Here is a 17286-nt window from a genome sequence, read left to right as displayed (position 1 = left end):
GGCCTTTAAAACTGTTCTTACTAATAGGCCTACATCTGGACTCTATCTTGTTTTCGTCTCAAAATGGAGAGCATTTTGTACAGTAAACCTGTGGACCTGGAGGATTATTATGGGTTGTTAGGATGTGATGAATTATCATCGGTAAGAAAATATTGTATTTTCCCTGCTTGTTTTAAACGAGCTACAGTAGCAAACATATTACCTGTTGATCTGCTACTACGTCTGCTTGCTTACTCATCTGTAAGATAACGTGATACACAGCTAACGGACCAGCAATAGCCTGAGTGACATGTAATTTCATCTGTTCCTGAAACTTTCTGATTTCATTTAAAAACTGAAAGTGTTTTTATTTTAGATGGAACAGATAGTGAATGAATACAGGATCAGAGCCTTGGAGTGCCATCCAGATAAACACCCAGACAACCCAGGAGCAGGTAATCTGTTCTGTTTCCTAACCCTAACCCTTCTTCAGTGAGTTCATGTGAGGCATCCTAAAATGCTGATTATAACGAGGCAAAAAATCAATAGAAAAACTCAATACAGTCGATAGAATATATATATATATATACTATTACAGGTGAATGCATAATTAAACCAAAAAGGTTTACAATGTTTTTAAAACAATTTAGTCCCTGTTTCCAGAGCATGTCACGTTTAAGTGAATGTTTTTATTGTTAATTTAAGACTGTTCTAGGCCTATAGCCTACTGTAGCCTACATTAACCACTACCTGTTCACTGAGTCATGTTGTTATAGTGGAAGGTTTTCAGAAGTTGAAGGAAGCCAAGGAAGTCTTGTGCAATGAGAGCAGCAGAAAGAATTATGACTTGTGGAGACGGAGCGGGGTCACCATATCATTCCATGACTGGCAAGCCCTGAATGACGCTGTAAAAACGGTGGGTTGTTTTACACGCCCCTTAACCATTATAGCACAGATCGGATGACAAGTGATGCTCAAAAATGCCTGCTTTGATTTATACTATGCAAAAAAAACTATTTCTAGTCAATGCACTGGGCTGTAAGGACCAAGAAGGAGCCCATGTTGGAGGACTCAAAAGCAGCATTCCCTGTTCATTCTGAAGAGGCAGACTCCACGCAGCAGTCAGCAGAGATATCCGCACCTGCAGCGCCAGACCCGAGTGAGTGTTGATGAGATTGAAATACACACAGAGTCAATAAATTAAATAGTTGATTACTAGGCTACGTATAAACACTAGGGTCCCACAAATTCTGGAAATATATTGTAAAGTTCTTATTGTACCTGTAACAAACATAATGTCCCCATGTCTCAGGTGACTACTGCCATCGCCGCTTCCGCTGGACTTCCGATTCACCTTCCAGCCTTCTGCGTAAATTCAGAAATTATGAAATCTAACACTAATAACTCTTAGTACTAAAAGCTTCAGTATTTGTTGTGTCTGTGTCTTTGTGGACTCCTTTGGTGCCCAGTGGGAAATGAAGTCATAGGGTCATGTCATCACATTAAATACATTATATGTAATATATATTTTAACTTTCCATTAAACTGTTATTACGCTACATTGTTGTGACCAATACGCTTTCTTGAGAAAAAAAATGAAAATACCCAGATATATTATTTATGACTTCGAGTAGTTTTTTTCAGTGTTTAGAAGGTATGCACCAGTGATGTAAAACCGAATGAAAGGAACTTTGATGTCGTGCTATGGATGTACCTTATAGGCCTAGCATGCCCGTTTGTTGAGTATTTTGTACGCTGTGTACTGCATTGGGTGTGTTGTAACTTTGTCACAGCTGTAATAAATGGCATATGCTGACTCTATTTGTTGTCAAAGTAAGGAAGCCGAAATCCGAACTACTGTCTTTTAGAACAGTCTGATGATAAATGTTACGTGCCTTTATCTGAAAGCAACACAGAGAAGTGCGCACCTGCTCGTGTGACTCACCCTTCATTGGTCAATCCTTCAGAGTTGCTAGTGGACCCTTGGGTCTGTCCGTCAGATGACCGGACCTGTGGGGGTTATTTAAGGCCACCAGATTGCGCCGGGACTGGAGCAGTAAACGAACGCGAGTTCATAATGGCAGGAAGATTACTTCTTCGAACTTGTGCCTCATTGCAACTAACAAGATCCAATGTTTCAGCAAGACCACTGCAGCGCGCTATGGCCACTCTGAAAGGTAGGTTGTTATAAATAGGTCTAGGTCATGATGAGAAATAGATATCACAAACCAGAGTTGAGAAGGCATAAATAAACTAGCCTACTGTACTGAGTAGACTGTTAGCATGTAGTCTAGCCCACCTGTTTTATGCAGTTATGATACAGCGTCGTGATTTGCCTATATTGTAATCGTAGGCTATTGCGTATAGGGAGATGTCATGACGCACCATCATAACGAAACAAATCGGTCGACGTGGATTAACAGGCGTAGTCATAACATGGAATTATCTTAAAAATACAAAGACACCCAAAGTTTTTAACTAATCAAGGTCATTTGGATTTGAGCCCGTGGAAGGCCCGTTGATAGACCCACCTCTTTTGGCACCGTAGCGCTGAAGTCGTGCCAAGGTTTCTGAACATGGAGGTGTGGGCTAGTGAACATGGAGGTGTGGGCTAGTGAACATGGAGGTGTAGTGAACATGGAGGTGTGGGCTAGTGAACATGGAGGTGTGGGCTAGTGAACATGGAGGTGTAGGCTAGTGAACATGGAGGTGTAGGCTAGTGAACATGGAGGTGTGGGCTAGTGAACATGGAGGTGTGGGCTAGTGAACATGGAGGTGTGGGCTAGTGAACATGGAGGTGTGGGCTAGTGAACATGGAGGTGTAGGCTAGTGAACATGGAGGTGTGGGCTAGTGAACATGGAGGTGTAGGCTAGTGAACATGGAGGTGTAGGCTAGTGAACATGGAGGTGTGGGCTAGTGAACATGGAGGTGTGGGCTAGTGAACATGGAGGTGTGGGCTAGTGAACATGGAGGTGTGGGCTAGTGAACATGGAGGTGTAGGCTAGTGAACATGGAGGTGTGGGCTAGTGAACATGGAGGTGTAGTGAACATGGAGGTGTGGGCTAGTGAACATGGAGGTGTAGGCTAGTGAACATGGAGGTGTAGTGAACATGGAGGTGTGGGCTAGTGAACATGGAGGTGTGGGCTAGTGAACATGGAGGTGTAGGCTAGTGAACATGGTGTGGGCTAGTGAACATGGAGGTGTGGGCTAGTGAACATGGAGGTGTGGGCTAGTGAACATGGAGGTGGGCTAGTGAACATGGAGGTGTGGGCTAGTGAACATGGAGGTGTGGGCTAGTGAACATGGAGGTGTGGGCTAGTGAACATGGAGGTGTAGTGAACATGGAGGTGTAGTGAACATGGAGGTGTGGGCTAGTGAACATGGAGGTGTGGGCTAGTGAACATGGAGGTGTAGTGAACATGGAGGTGTGGGCTAGTGAACATGGAGGTGTGGGCTAGTGAACATGGAGGTGTAGGCTAGTGAACATGGTGTGGGCTAGTGAACATGGAGGTGTGGGCTAGTGAACATGGAGGTGTGGGCTAGTGAACATGGAGGTGTAGTGAACATGGAGGTGTGGGCTAGTGAACATGGAGGTGTGGGCTAGTGAACATGGAGGTGTGGGCTAGTGAACATGGAGGTGTGGGCTAGGCGACGTGCGGTTTGTCACATCTAATATATCCGTGACACTTGCGCTGCGTTAAGAGTAGCCTACATGTATAATGTAGCAATATATATTTGCAAAGATGCAACAACAATATGACAATAGTTGAAATGGAGTATGTTGGCTTGTGTCACCCGGACATATCCTTCCAGGGATTCCCACGGACGAGGAACAGGCGACTGGTCTGGAGAGACGCGCCCTTCAGGCCCTGAAGAAGGGAAAGGTAGTGAGACCCAGAGAGTATCCTACCATTATTACCATTACCAAAACATGGTATATTCAGTTCCTTTGTATTTGAAGTATAATGGTAGTAGCACTATATTTTAAATAATAATTGGATGGTAATTTGGGAGATTGATTTAAAAATAAAGTTGGGCTCCTTTTGCTTTAAACATTATTACAAAGGCTGTGCAGTGGGTCACACTTTGCATTACATTCCCCCTTTCAAATCCCCAGGACCCTTACAGCATCCTGAAACCCAAACATTACGCAGGAACCAAGGAAGACCCTCACATTGTCCCAGGCATCGGGAACAAGAGGCTGGTTGGCTGCCTATGTAAGTGGCAAATCGACAAGCAGTTCATTTGCACATGTCCGCTTTATACTGAACAAATAAAAAAGCTGTCTTCTAAAGGGTTTCATGTACAAAGTAGAAATAAACGTTTCACAGTAAGAGTGCTGTTTCCCTGTGTTTCAAAGTAAGAGTGCTGTTTCCCTGTGTTTCACAGTAAGAGTGCTGTTTCCCTGTGTTTCACAGTAAGAGTGCTGTTTCCCTGTGTTTCACAGTAAGAGTGCTGTTTCCCTGTGTTTCACAGTTAGAGTGCTGTTTCCCTGTGTTTCACAGTAAGAGTGCTGTTTCTCTGTGTCCCACAGGTGAGGAGGACAACACGGCCGTAGTGTGGTTCTGGCTTCACGAAGGGAACGCCCAGCGCTGTCCGTCATGCGGGTCCCACTACCAGCTGATCCACCACGAGCTGCCCCACTGAGACGGTCCCACTGAGACGGTCCCCACTGAGACGGTCCCACTGAGACGGTCCCACTGAGACGGTCCCACTGAGACGGTCCCACTGAGACGACCAGCCCACTGAGACGGTCCCACTGAGACGGTCCCACTGAGACGGTCCCACTGAGACGGTCCCACTGAGACCAGCCCACTGAGACGGTCCCACTGAGCCCGGCGCCGGACCACTGCACCAGGGCGCCGCGCACTCGCCTCACTCCCAGAACAATGTGTGCGGTTCATTGATGAATATATCGTTTATACAGTACCATTAAAATACTATTTACCCGAGTTGTGTGATCATAGAACTTCCTTGTCCTCATTCCTTTTAACTTGTAATGTCTTGGGATTATGGTAAAACATCAGTACTGTATTGTTAATAGTAGGGTCAGAAGCACTAATGGAAATCACTTTTCATTCTGGTATGGTTTCTCAAATAGGGCTGATTCAACAGTTACAATGTTACCTCTACACTAAGTCATACACACAATATGAATAGCTGTAAGTAAGTTTTATTTGGGGCTAGTTTTAAGGCTTGAAGCCATGTAAATTCACTGAACATCTAAGTCAACTCTCATACATGTTCATATTGTATTTTCATTAAGAAAAACATGGCAGAAGATTCATGACAACCATGAAGAGTGCTAACTTTCACCATCTGAGCTCAACGGTTCAAAGTAAACACCAGTGCTTTGGTTTCTTTACACTAGTTTATATCCAAATATGAAAAAGTATATATCTACAAGAGATATAAAACAATGTGGCTCGATCTGGGATCAGATCGTGGTTTCAGAACGTGATGCTGTGGGGGAAAAGGAAGTACAACCCAGGTACTTATTTTCATCAAACCCAAAAAGTCTTGAAATTCAAAATGCCAGCATCAAGCATTCTGTTGAAGCCTTTGCTCCCCTTAAAACACTTAAGTTTGTTCACTGTCACCCCTGTCACATTAACAGTCTGTCACGTGGTTTTCTGTGCCGTTAGGCCAGGTTGAAGCCTTGATTGTGGTCTATGGCCTGGAGAAGCTTGTCGCGCAGGTTCTCCTGTCGGCTGTACTTGGGCAGGTCCAGCAGGTTGAAGCAGGTGTGAGCAACGGGCAGGTAGTGCTCCCCCCCCCCGGTGGGCTGGATCACCAGCCTCAGGCTTTTCATGCCCAGGATTGGGATGCGATCGCTTCCTGTGAGGAACACTGAAGATGACCCAAATTAGCCCCTTCATCCCAAAGTTAAAATTTACACCTCAAAGCTAGCAGAGGAAGACTGCACTGCTTACAGAGAAACTGCTTCTTCTTTTCCAGAGGAAGGTGGTGGAACACCTCCCAGAAGAACCTGATGGTCGGATGCTCTGACCAGTACTCTCCCTTGTACTCTGTGCTCTGGAGAGGAAAAAGCACAAACAAAAGCCCTTACAGGACAACTCCTTACCCAAACGTTACTGATGAGATCAACAGAAATTGGGACCTTCTCACACCTTTTCCAGCTCTTTCCAGTCGTAGTTGGTGTTGCCGATGACCATGGCCTGCAGCTCGTTGGGCTGGAACAGCTCCAGAACCTTCCCGCCACACACTTTGTGGAACCCCGCAAAGAAGGAGTCGAAGAGCGAAGCCACCGAGCGGTTGAAGATGTAGTCCACATACGCGTTCACAAACTCCTGCCTGAAAGAATCCGCCCCCGTATGAACACATTCAGGAGAAATTAACTGCCATAACTGACAAATACCAACCTGTGGTTCATACATCATTAAGAATTAGGCCGTTACCTGTTTGAATTGTTCACGCAAATATCCATGCCGTTGGGAATGAGTTCCAGCACCTCGGTGGCACCAAAGTTCTCCTCAGTAACCTGAAACCAGTTATAAGACTTGAGCACCTACAGTCATCTCTAGCACCTACAGTCATCTCTAGTAAAGACATTACAACTGTTTTTCTTCTTCAATCATTCAAACTTACGGTGAAATTCAAGTAGAACGTCTCCTCAACATCATCCTCTGTGTAGTCCAGCAATTGTTGTAAACTCCTGAATGAAAGGGGAACATGTATATCATGTGTTTAGAGAGTGACCCAAGCCGCCCGTGATGGTGCAGTGACCTCTCCTGAGTTTGGAGTTGCTAGAAGGGAAACCTCCGGTGACCCCTGACCTCCCCACATCAGGCATCAGCTCCTTCAGGTCGTCCAGCGTGGGGCTCCTCTTCAGGAGCTTCTTGTAAAGAGCCACTGGGAAGTGGAGCTCCACGATGGTGAGGTTGTAGATGGCCAGCCCACAGATGACGCCGATGAGGTGGAACAAGTCGATGTCCTCAAAGGTCTGGGAGGGACATGTCCACGTGGGGACGAAAAATGACACAGAAATTCAGTTTTTACCTAATTGTACAGATGCATCCCAAAAATGTTTTAATATTGTGAAAAAGTTCATTATTTTCCGTAGTTTAATTCAAAAAGGGAAACTTTCATGTATTCTAGATCCATTACACAAAGTGAAATATTTCAAGCCTTTTTGTTTTAATCTTTATGATTGTACAGTATGTTCAGTATGTTCATTTATACACTCAATACTTGGTCGGGGCTCCTTTTACACAAACTACTGCATCAACGTGGAGCAACATGGAGGCAATCAGCCTTGAAATATTTCACTACATGTGTAATGAATCTATAATATATAAAAGTTTCACTTTTTGAATTAAATTACGGAAAATAATGGAACTCTTCACAATATTCTAATTTTCCGAGATGCACCTGTATGTACACCAGAAATACTTTAATCGTGCTTTTATATCATTCTTCATAAAGTTGGGCTTGAGTAGCACAGTGGAATTGCATATAGCCGTAAATGTAAATGAATATACCTTGTTTGCAAACCATATGAGCCTGGACTGGTCGTAGTAGCGGAACATGCCGTACTTGGGGTCCAGCAGCTCCCTCATGATCAGGAGGAAGAACTCCTTACGCACGCCGCCGGCGTCCACCGCCTCCTCGCCAACAAAGATCACCTGTGGAAATCACAAGATCACAATCTCAAAGATCACCTGTGGAAATCACAAGATCACAATCTCAAAGATCACCTGTGGAAATCACAAGATCACAATCTCAAAGATCACCTGTGGAAATCACAAGATCACAATCTCAAAGATCACCTGTGGAAATCACAAGATCACAATCTCAAAGATCACCTGTGGAAATCACAAGATCACAATCTCAAAGATCACCTGTGGAAATCACAAGATTACAATCTCAAAGATCACCTGTGGACATCACAAGATCACAATCTCAAAGATCTCCTGTGGAAATCACAAGATCACAATCTCAAAGATCACCTGTGGAAATCACAAGATTACAATCTCAAAGATCACCTGTGGTCTGGTAGGTGCCAACAGAGACGAGATGCAAGGGGGAAGTTTACCAACAATGGCTTTGAAAATAAACAGATAGCAGTGACAGTGATGGCAGGTGCAACAGCAGCAGACCTTGAGGGGTTTCTTGTAGTCCACGTTTTTGGACTTCCTGAGCACCTCCATGGTGTCTCCTACGATGTTGTCCCTCCGGGCGATGAGGATGAGACAGGGGTTGACCGACTCCCCCACCGGCAGGAACATGGAGCTGAAGTTCTGCCGCTGCGCCTGGTCCACTGCAAACTGAGAAACACAGGAAGACCAGAACCACAAGATCAGACCTCAATGGGTTAAAGGTTAAAGTCGCTGGATACAACAACAGATGCATAAATATGGTTTTTAAGCTCATTTTGAACACAACACCAAAAATATTCTGTATTTTATTTATTTTTTACTGTTACATTGCAAATGAGGGCTTGGTCACCCTCAATTATTTTCCGAGCCTAAATAAAAGTTATGAATGAATGAATGAATGAATTCTTTATTAAAATGCTCATAATTCTTTCCTGTTCACCTGCATCTGTATGACGGCGTCGGTCTGGAGCAGCGTGGTCTTGGCCTGGGCATCGAACACAAACGGGTAGCAGCACAGCGTGACGGCGCCGTCGTGACCCTGGGGACAGAAGCAGGAGCGGTCATGATGGAGAGATGAGCACAAACGGGTAGCAGCACAGCGTGACGGCGCCGTCGTGACCCTGGGGACAGAAGCAGGAGCGCTCATGATGAAGAGATGAGGCTGGGCTGGTTTAGGGCTTCACCATGTAGAAGTGAAGAAGTGACGCTTCCAAAACCACTAATATTCCCCGTCGTACCGCTCCGATGGCATGAGACGTTTGTTTTCTCCCTAGATCCCCCCCCACCCCAACCCCCCTCCGCCCTGTGAAACTGTGGTATTTTTGTCAAGGCAACGCAAGGCTTACGCTCTACAGCAAAAGTTTCGGCGTCTGGTCTATTATATAATTTTTTCCCGCGAGTGAATGTGTGTGAATAAAGTCCAGAGGAGCAGAATGGCTTGGTGACCGGCGCGGAGAAACGCCCTTCCGGTGTGACACCCCGGCTCCTGCTCACTTCCTCATCCAGCGGGAACAGACTTTATTATACCGTCACAATCTCACACCGGCCCACACTGGACCTGGAATGCTCTTTCACCAAAATATAATGTGGTCCAAAACAAACTCACTTTTAACTTTGAAAGATATAGTCCCTATTCCTCATAGACAGATTGATGCTCCTCTTATTTATATGGATCATTAATAGTGACAGAATTTACAGAACATAACACCATGGCAACCGCACTCACCACGGGATACATCTGCTGCTGGATCCAGGTGATGTAGTCATTCTTGATGTCTATGAGCTCATCCAGCTCATGAATGTAAAACTTGTCGTACTGTATGATATGTCCAGCTCTCTCATTCACCTACAACACAAATAAAACACTGCTCATATCAAATGTTATCTGATGTCAGTTGGGACCATATCAAAGGACACATGTAAGGTCAGCGAGGTCAGCAGGGTCAGGAGACGGACTTGGATGCGGTCTGAGTACTCACAGCATGCAGGATCTCCAGGAGTTTGAGGGAGGTGTCCAGGAAGCAGGTGAAGACCCTCTGCTCTGATTGGGGGATTCCCACCTTATGCATCTGGAGGAGGTAGACCACCACCTCCTTGTACAGCTCCACCAGCCTCTGGAAGTCCGTCGACTCAAACCTGGACCACCAGTTACCTGAATCCCAACAGACGGGCACAGGCCAGCAAACACGATTTACATGACACTTTGTGCGCAAAGAAACTCAGACATACAGTCTGAGGGATTATTGATCACTGTGGATTTACTGGATTATAAATCCTCTTTTGAACCGGCAATATGGCCGCATGCTAATTGAATTCATGTGGGCAGGCTGCACATTTTGTTGACTGGGCGGAATTTTCTCACCTAGTACTTTGAGCGGCGCCTCTTTCAGGCTGAGCAGAGCTTTGGCGAAGGGGAGGGCCAGGGTCACGTAGGTGTTGGGGTCACTGAGGAGAGGACACTCTGGCAGCGTGAGGTAGAGTCTCAGAGCCTCGATGTCTGGAGGAGAGCTGCTCAGTCGGGGAATCAGATTCTTCTCCAAGCTGGCCGCAATCTACCCCAGGGAGACAGGACCAGAACACATGCTTAGATGAGGGGGAATGAGAAACGTAGTGAAGATATAGTGCATAGTCTTGAGAACTCACCTGCTGGGTTATTCCTGGGTAGTCGTGTTGAACCAGTCTGTGGAACAGGAGGCGAGCCGTGTTCATATCCACCCCGGGGTATTTACCGCTGGTGTTATAATGATCAGGATGGCTGTGCAGAACACACACTCACTTCAGTGATTCAATAACACAACTCCAAGGTTAAAATCCATGTAAAACAATAATGATTCCACATAGACTTGCTCTGCCAAAGCAATAGCAATATTACAGGTGACAAACACGCAAACCCATACATACACAGATCAAACAAATGACCTACTTTGGATTAAAAACGGCTATTTTCACCTAAAGGTGACAAGTCTGCACCCCTGTATTACACTGGGATGGTTTATCCCATGACTAATATGAATCCCATGACTAATATGGTCCTGACATCAGATTACCTCTCAGACAGGAAGCTCCCGTTCAGGCAGCTTGCCGAGGAGAACACAAGGTCAATGTCACTGCAAGGAAGGTCAGACAGAAACCATTAGTTTGATTCCTTCGCATGAATTTGAAGAACAGCTTTACATAATGAATCCATAGATGCGTGTTGTTGTAGAGGGAGAGCGTTACTTGGAGATCTCAGGTGGGAGTCGGCCTTGCGTCGGGCAGAACCAGCTCTCTATGAGCTCCGGGGTCACGACCTTTACCTGCCTGCGCCGGTCTGAGGGCCTCACATCACCACACACCTGGGGGCCACAACCAAGAACCACACATCACCACACACCTGGGGGGCCACAACCAAGAACCACACACCTGGGGGGCCACAACCAAGAACCACACACCTGGGGGGCCACAACCAAGAACCACACATCACCACACGCCTGGGGGGCCACAACCAAGAACCACACATCACCACACACCTGGGGGGCCACAACCAAGAACCACACATCACCACACACCTGGGGGGCCACAACCAAGAACCACACATCACCACACACCTGGGGGGCCACAACCAAGAACCACACATCACCACACGCCTGGGGGGCCACAACCAAGAACCACACACCTGGGGGGCCACAACCAAGAACCACACATCACCACACACCTGGGGGTTCAAATGAGGCTTTATAATCCAGATTAAAAAGTTAAGATGACTTGCTGGACAGACAAGATTTTGCCGGACGGACACGGATGTAATCATCCATTCAGGCAATCTGAGCAACACGGGTCTGTTTACTTTATAAAATAATAATAGTAATAATCATGCATGTGCATTCCCCATTGTGTGTCCCGGTGAGGAGATGTGGTCCTTACATTGGTAGTGTGGTAGTGGGCAAAGCTGTGGTCTCCTCCAGCATGGATCCTCTTCACATAGCAGCCGTCCTGCGTGTCTACAACACAAGGGTGTGACCCAGTCTATAAACGCTGTACTGTAATCATATACGTTCTGATACACAATGCAATGATCATGAGATGATGATGTTTGATCACGGTGAGATGGACACCAATGACCTCCTGATCCTTGACCTGGCTGGGGGAGCGGTCCCGGAGGTCATCCATGCCGTCTCTAACCTGGGCCGTTGGGGGCCGACCAGGGCCCTTTCACCGTAGCCGGGCTCTTCCTGTTGTAGGTGGAGCACGTGCCCAGCTGGCCGTTCCCTCCGAGCCCAAACGCATCGATCTTCCCCGAGGACGGGACGAACGCCAGCGTGTGCTGCCTTAGAGGGGTGAACACACACACACACACGCCTTAGAGGGGGGAACACACACACATGCTCTTTTCAAGGGTATAATAGTTTTGCTTTTTTCATTCGTTTTTATTTTTTATATCGTTTTAACTTTGTTTTCAATTTTAGCTTTAATTCGTTTTTAAAGCGGGTTTGCTAGTTTAGTTTAGTTTTCGAAAATGCTTAGTTTTAGTTTAGTTTTTCTTTTTTTCTGCACTAGCCTCATAAGACTATCCTGATCTCACAAGCTCATGTTGTTTCACTCTGTGTGAAACAAACCATCCGTCCCACGTCAGGTTACTCCTGCGCAGGGGTGCAGAGGAGGATAGATTTCATATCCACCCAAAATACTAGGCTTATGTATTAAATGAAAAAGACTAAAACTAAGGACATTTTCTCTATAATTTTATTTTAGTTTTGTAAACACACAATATAGTTTTAGTTAGTTATCATTTTTTTGTAAAGCCTAGTTTTTATTTTTATTTCAGTTAAAGGTACCCCAAGGAGTTTATTTTTGGTTACGAAACAGTCTCATTTTAATGTGGGTGAATCTACATTAACCACACTTGTTTATGTGTCCATTTTCGACAAATGTCGTTTCTTGTATGTAGTTTATTTTTAGATTATTATTTTGTGGTCGGGTCGTCCAGAACTTCCTTGGAATGACGAAGCGGTTTACTGCAGTAGCCTACAGCGCCAACAAGATGAAGAATAATTTAAATATGACCGTTATATATTGTCAAAAGTAGCGTTACTAGTAAGACCTGTAATTACCTCGTCGTTCCGTCTTAAAAACACCCGGCTCAGGGAACTAAGGTTTACGCGGAGAGGCTCATGGGAAATGTGGTCTTTTTGGGCGGAAAACACTTCCGCGTCCCTAAACTCCTCGTAGGGCCTTTAACTTTTAGTTTTCGTTTTTTAGTTAGTTTTCGTTAACTATAACCTTTGTTCTTTTCACCATCGTTTTTTGCTAGCATATCGTGTTCTTTAATCACAAAAGAACTGATGTTGGTCCTGCAGAAACCCAATGAGTAGTCAGCCCCAATATGAACATGTTCTCACCTCCCACAGGCTATCTGTGTGACTACATTTCCCATGAGCTCAAACACTTTCCTGGGATTGATCTCATGGTTTGTAGTGTTGTGTCCCAGCTGGCCGTATCCGCCTGCTCCGAAGGTAAACACGCCTCCTTCCTATAAGTAACCAAAGACACAAAAATATGTTTTACATTTAAATGTTTGCAAATGGTAATAAATGGTGTTTATAACATACCGTGTGTTCAGTGTAAATGGTGTTTATAACGTACCATGTGGAGTACAAAGAACAAACAAGTGCCCAGTGAACATGTCGTCCCCCACCCATGATGCATATCGTCAGCATGTACAGTTGTTAAATGTGTTAGCGGTAGGGCCACACCCAACTCTGAATTGAGAGTCGAATCAGATTCGCCTTTTCAAACCAGAGATTCAACGATTTGTTCGTTCCTCCTTTTCCCCCCATAGGCTGTGTGTTAAAGACCTCTGGTTTAGCCAATGCAAACTAGCCTCTTGGCTAATTCTGGCTCATTTATGATTTATTGTACCCACGATTTATTGTCTATTAATGTGCATTGTCCCTGACAAATAAACCAATAAAATAAAAAATATATAAAAAATACTCAACACATTAAGCTCTGAACTCAGTATTTAGAAAGTAGACGGGCTCCTGAGTAGAACGGACTATACTTTTACTGAGACACCAAGCATCGTTTTTATATACAAAGCGAAATGTAATTTGCATTGGTAAAAAATTAACTGCACTAACGCACAGCACGCATTCTACATATACTAACGTACAGGGGTCAAATAATATCCCTCCCTCGATTTCAAATCCTATCTGTGAGACTTGGGAGTGAAGTTGAAGTTACCTTGGTTAGTGCCGCTGTGTGATCCTCACCACAAGAGATGTGAATCACCCTCTGTGACCTAAGGGACTTCAGCAGGGCTGGGAAATATCGATCTGAAAGAAATTCTCTTTTCTTTATCAATAGTATCCTTAAAGTGATCGTTCACTCAAAGTAGTTTGACTATAGTTGATTCCTCCAGACAGATTTTGGCTACATGTTTTGGTTACTTGAAAATGTGATATTTATAGATACACTTCTAGATTCAAATCAAACTAATCACTACCAGAAGTATCAGAGCTACCAAAGTGCACACCAAGAACCTGTCTGCAGAATGAGCAGCAGTCCCAGGAAGGTGATGTGTGAGGGACGTAGTTTGTCCCGTCTCACCGTTGTTGTCATTGAGGCCCAGTTGGCCGAACTTGTTGCGCCCCCAGCCGAACACGGCCCCAGAGAGAGTGAGGGCGAAGCTGTGAGCGCCCCCTGCTGATATCTGGGCGAACGGGATCCCCTGTAAAGACTGAATGACTTGGGGAGTGGAGATGCCTTGTCCATCCATTCCCAGTCCTAGTTGTCCATATCGATTTTGTCCCCAAGAAAAGACCTGGCCTCCTGACCCCCACCCAAAAGAGTGTTTTAAACAGTCATCAGATATTTCAAAAACATGAGGGAACAAGTGTAGTTTGATGAATAATGCTGTTGTATTTCTCCTCCTTACCCCTGGAGAGCGCGTGGGAGTGACGATACCCACAGGCTACCTGAGCGATTTGAACATCTGATAAACTCTTGATGTTTCTGGTGTGAAAGGAAACGGGAGGAAGGAAGAAAACCAGAACAGTGAAGTGAAGTTGCTGCACTTTTGGGGGAGGAGTTTCTACGGTAAAATGCAAATGAGCGTCGTGCCCATACATGTCATTTCCTGCATCGCATCTACTAACATTCTTCATGAGTAGGCAAGTTATTCTTCCAGGACTTACCTAGGCACACGGACACATTCTTCAAAGTTGTTAAGGCCCAGTTGTCCATCCGAGCCCAAGCCCCATGAAAATAGTTGTCCTTTGTCATTTAAAGCGAGTGTGTGGGCTTCTCCACAAGACACTGCCACAATGTTCTGCACATCTAGCGCCATAACCTGCTCTAAAGGAGAAAAAAAACATTTCAGATGTTTATGCAATGACTATCTGTTCAAATCAACTGTTTTGTTTGTGAAACAGAAACAGATTTGTTCATAAGGTGCAAATCGGTGTCGTGTGTGTTGTCCTTACCTGGCTTCTTCCGAGACTTGTCATGTCCCAGCTGCCCGAGGTCGTTGCAGCCGCAGGTGTACACCGTCCCGTCCCCCAGGAGAAACGTGGTGTGCCTTCGGCCACAGCCGACGTCACACACCTGCTTCCCATGGAAGAAGTCACATCTCCGTGGCTCCACCACAATCTCCTCATCGATCCCTCCTAAGCCCAGCTGACCAAAGGAAGCATTGCCCCAACACAGCATTGCATATGGCCCCATGCACAGGGCTGGGGTTCCTGTAAATGAATGAAGAAAAAACATTTATATATATATATAATATAATATACATACATAGTAGTCATGTTTCATGGACTGCATCATTGCTGACACCTGCAAGTGGCAGCAGAGTCTTTCTAAAATGGCCTCATCACTGTGTTACACCAAAGTAGCAGCTAGCTTAGCTGGTACTTTCCAGAATATGACCTCATCGTGGGCTGTGTGCTGAAATGACTTGGGGGGCAAAACAAGTCTATTTTAAACTGTGGCTCTCCACTTCAAGGTTTAGATCTCCTCTTTTCGTTTGAATAAATCTAAATCTTGGGAGTCAAAAGAACTACTGACGTGTGATTCGGCCTGGGTGCTTAGTCTTTTACAGGGGAAAGCATGTCATGTTTTACGTCTTATATAAACATGTTAGCTGCTGTAGGCTACTAGGGTTAGTCACTGACTGACCAGCTGGCCTCCACACAGACCTGGACCAGGCTGGCCTCCACACAGACCTGGACCAGGTCTAGCCTCCACCCAGCACAAGCTAGCCTCCACACAGCACAAGCTGGCCTCCACACAGACCTGGACCAGGTCTAGCCTCCACACAGACCTGGACCAGGTCTAGCCTCCACACAGCACAAGCTGATAAAGCCCGGACCGTCATCATCATGTGGACCAGCTGTTCACCAGCAGAGTGGGTGTCTAGCTAAGGGACTTCACATGTTCTAGTAAACAAGGCTGGACATGACCACTTACCCAGCTAGCTTTACTAGCTCGCTAACGTTAGCTAACTAACTACAGTTATCCTGATCCACATCCATCTGTCCAGCCACGTGACATAAACTACCGTTAGCTCAGTTAACTAATGCTATTCATGTAGCTAGTTAAGCAGCAAGCTAAACGAGCTAATCTATCTGTTAGCCTCTACCACACAGCATGAGTCTGATTGGACTCAGCTTACCTGTTGCTAGCCAGTACGAGGGAGCTAGCTGAGGAGATGAGGCCACATTCAGGTGGGCTGGGCGTTGTTGTTTTGATGTCCAGGCTAGTTAGCTTAGCTTAGGCTAGCTTGTTAGCAGGCTAGCTTGTTAGCAGGCTAGTTAGCTTGTTAGCTTGTTAGCAGGCTAGTTAGGCTAGCTTGTTAGCAGGCTAGTTAGCTTGTTAGCAGGCTAGTTAGCTTGTTAGCAGGCTAGTTAGGCTAGCTTGTTAGCAGGCTAGTTAGGCTAGCTTGTTAGCAGGCTAGTTACGCTAGCTAGTTAGCTTGTTAGCTTGTTAGCAGGCTACTCTTACCTGGTCACTAGGGAACAGCAGCTGCTTGGAGAGTAGTGTGCTCTCTATATTATACCTCCATGGTGCTTTCACACAGAATCACACAGAACCATCCAGAACACACGCGAACCCACGGTCATGTTCTAGTCTAGACTAGGGTACCTCGATTTGTATCACGGAGTAGCCCGGTTTCCCCATGCCCCTCGAGGCGGAGTTTCCCTTCTCAGGAGTTTACACCGTGAGGTAGTCTCGCGATGACAGACTGAGGTAGTCTCGCGATGCCAGACTTTTTTGGTTTTATTCTTGTGGGATATTGTATGGTATAGTTTCATTCTTGTGGGATATTGTATGGTATAGTTTCATTCTTGTGGGATATTGTATGGTATAGTTTCATTCTTGTGGGATATTGTATGGTATAGTTTCATTCTTGTGGGATATTGTATGGTATGGTTTCATTCTTGTGGGATATTGTATGGTATAGTTTCATTCTTGTGGGATATTGTATGGTATGGGGAGGGAGAGGAGTTTCAATGTAAACTCCCATAGATTTTCTAATATTCACTAAGAAACCATTTCGGTGAAGTTATCAAAACAAAAAACTTGTGAGTGTTTTTACATTAATAATCTACCAAGTGTGAGAATTTCAAACAGTATTTCACCTTCTTTCAAATTTTCGAAATTGCTCCATTCCTCCAGTCAAAGTCAACAATGGAATTTAAGAAAAA

At 45.3% G+C, this 17286-nt stretch overlaps 3 protein-coding genes across 6 annotated transcripts; 2 read left to right on the top strand and 1 right to left on the bottom strand.

Annotated features, from left to right (window-relative positions):
* On the top strand, positions 1-1632 carry dnajc12 (DnaJ (Hsp40) homolog, subfamily C, member 12). The gene is made up of 5 exons (XM_084451064.1): positions 1-141; positions 356-434; positions 756-895; positions 1003-1138; positions 1292-1632. The coding sequence occupies exons 1-5, from the start codon at positions 64-66 to the stop codon at positions 1372-1374; spliced, it is 516 nt and encodes a 171-aa protein (XP_084307190.1). The 5' UTR covers positions 1-63; the 3' UTR covers positions 1375-1632.
* A 393-nt stretch (positions 1633-2025) lies between these two features.
* On the top strand, positions 2026-4950 carry cox5b2 (cytochrome c oxidase subunit 5B2). Of its 2 annotated transcripts, XM_084456798.1 has the most exons (5): positions 2026-2156; positions 3795-3865; positions 4099-4198; positions 4516-4632; positions 4788-4815. In XM_084456798.1, exons 1-4 carry the CDS (start codon positions 2057-2059, stop codon positions 4626-4628), a joined length of 384 nt encoding a protein of 127 aa, XP_084312924.1. In that variant the 5' UTR covers positions 2026-2056; the 3' UTR covers positions 4629-4632; positions 4788-4815. The 2 variants fall into 2 exon arrangements, with proteins under 2 accessions (XP_084312924.1, XP_084312923.1); XM_084456797.1 differs by having other exon boundaries at positions 4516-4950.
* A 250-nt stretch (positions 4951-5200) lies between these two features.
* On the bottom strand, positions 5201-16713 carry herc4 (HECT and RLD domain containing E3 ubiquitin protein ligase 4). Of its 3 annotated transcripts, none has more exons than XM_084461513.1 (24): positions 16583-16713; positions 15064-15321; positions 14776-14935; positions 14517-14593; positions 14189-14410; positions 13823-13914; positions 12979-13109; positions 11762-11907; positions 11504-11580; positions 10820-10935; positions 10648-10707; positions 10244-10355; positions 9963-10152; positions 9580-9752; positions 9327-9446; positions 8541-8639; positions 8102-8269; positions 7484-7627; positions 6779-6945; positions 6591-6657; positions 6401-6483; positions 6113-6296; positions 5915-6017; positions 5201-5831 (listed from the first exon to the last, which is right to left on the bottom strand). In XM_084461513.1, the coding sequence occupies exons 2-24, from the start codon at positions 15302-15304 to the stop codon at positions 5623-5625; spliced, it is 3141 nt and encodes a 1046-aa protein (XP_084317639.1). In that variant the 5' UTR covers positions 15305-15321; positions 16583-16713; the 3' UTR covers positions 5201-5622. The 3 variants fall into 3 exon arrangements, with proteins under 3 accessions (XP_084317639.1, XP_084317640.1, XP_084317641.1); XM_084461514.1 differs by lacking the exon at positions 16583-16713 and adding an exon at positions 16254-16320; XM_084461515.1 differs by lacking the exon at positions 16583-16713 and adding an exon at positions 16049-16185.
* Positions 16714-17286: the final 573 nt, after the last annotated feature.

Source organism: Borostomias antarcticus (genome assembly GCF_949987555.1).
Source record: "Borostomias antarcticus genome assembly, chromosome: 2".
NCBI lineage: Eukaryota > Metazoa > Chordata > Actinopteri > Stomiiformes > Stomiidae > Borostomias > Borostomias antarcticus.
The sequence above is the reverse complement of the archived record's forward strand: the minus strand, read 5'-3'. Positions and strand labels throughout refer to the sequence as shown.

What these genes read in the sequence shown, in the direction of transcription:
- dnajc12 (XM_084451064.1), top strand. Translation starts at nt 64, where the DNA reads ATGGAGAGCATTTTGTACAGTAAACCTGTGGACCTGGAGGATTATTAT. An exon ending in GATGTGATGAATTATCATCG is followed by an intron (nt 142 to 355) that starts GTAAGAAAATAT and finishes TTTTTATTTTAG; the next exon opens with ATGGAACAGATAGTGAATGA. An exon ending in TGAATGACGCTGTAAAAACG is followed by an intron (nt 896 to 1,002) that starts GTGGGTTGTTTT and finishes AACTATTTCTAG; the next exon opens with TCAATGCACTGGGCTGTAAG.
- cox5b2 (XM_084456797.1), top strand. Translation starts at nt 2,057, where the DNA reads ATGGCAGGAAGATTACTTCTTCGAACTTGTGCCTCATTGCAACTAACA. An exon ending in CGCTATGGCCACTCTGAAAG is followed by an intron (nt 2,157 to 3,794) that starts GTAGGTTGTTAT and finishes ATATCCTTCCAG; the next exon opens with GGATTCCCACGGACGAGGAA. An exon ending in GAGGCTGGTTGGCTGCCTAT is followed by an intron (nt 4,199 to 4,515) that starts GTAAGTGGCAAA and finishes TGTGTCCCACAG; the next exon opens with GTGAGGAGGACAACACGGCC.
- herc4 (XM_084461513.1), bottom strand. Translation starts at nt 15,304, where the DNA reads ATGGGGCCATATGCAATGCTGTGTTGGGGCAATGCTTCCTTTGGTCAG. An exon ending in ACACAGATAGCCTGTGGGAG is followed by an intron (nt 11,908 to 12,978) that starts GTGAGAACATGT and finishes CACCCCTCTAAG; the next exon opens with GCAGCACACGCTGGCGTTCG. An exon ending in GTCGGCCCCCAACGGCCCAG is followed by an intron (nt 11,581 to 11,761) that starts GTTAGAGACGGC and finishes CTTGTGTTGTAG; the next exon opens with ACACGCAGGACGGCTGCTAT.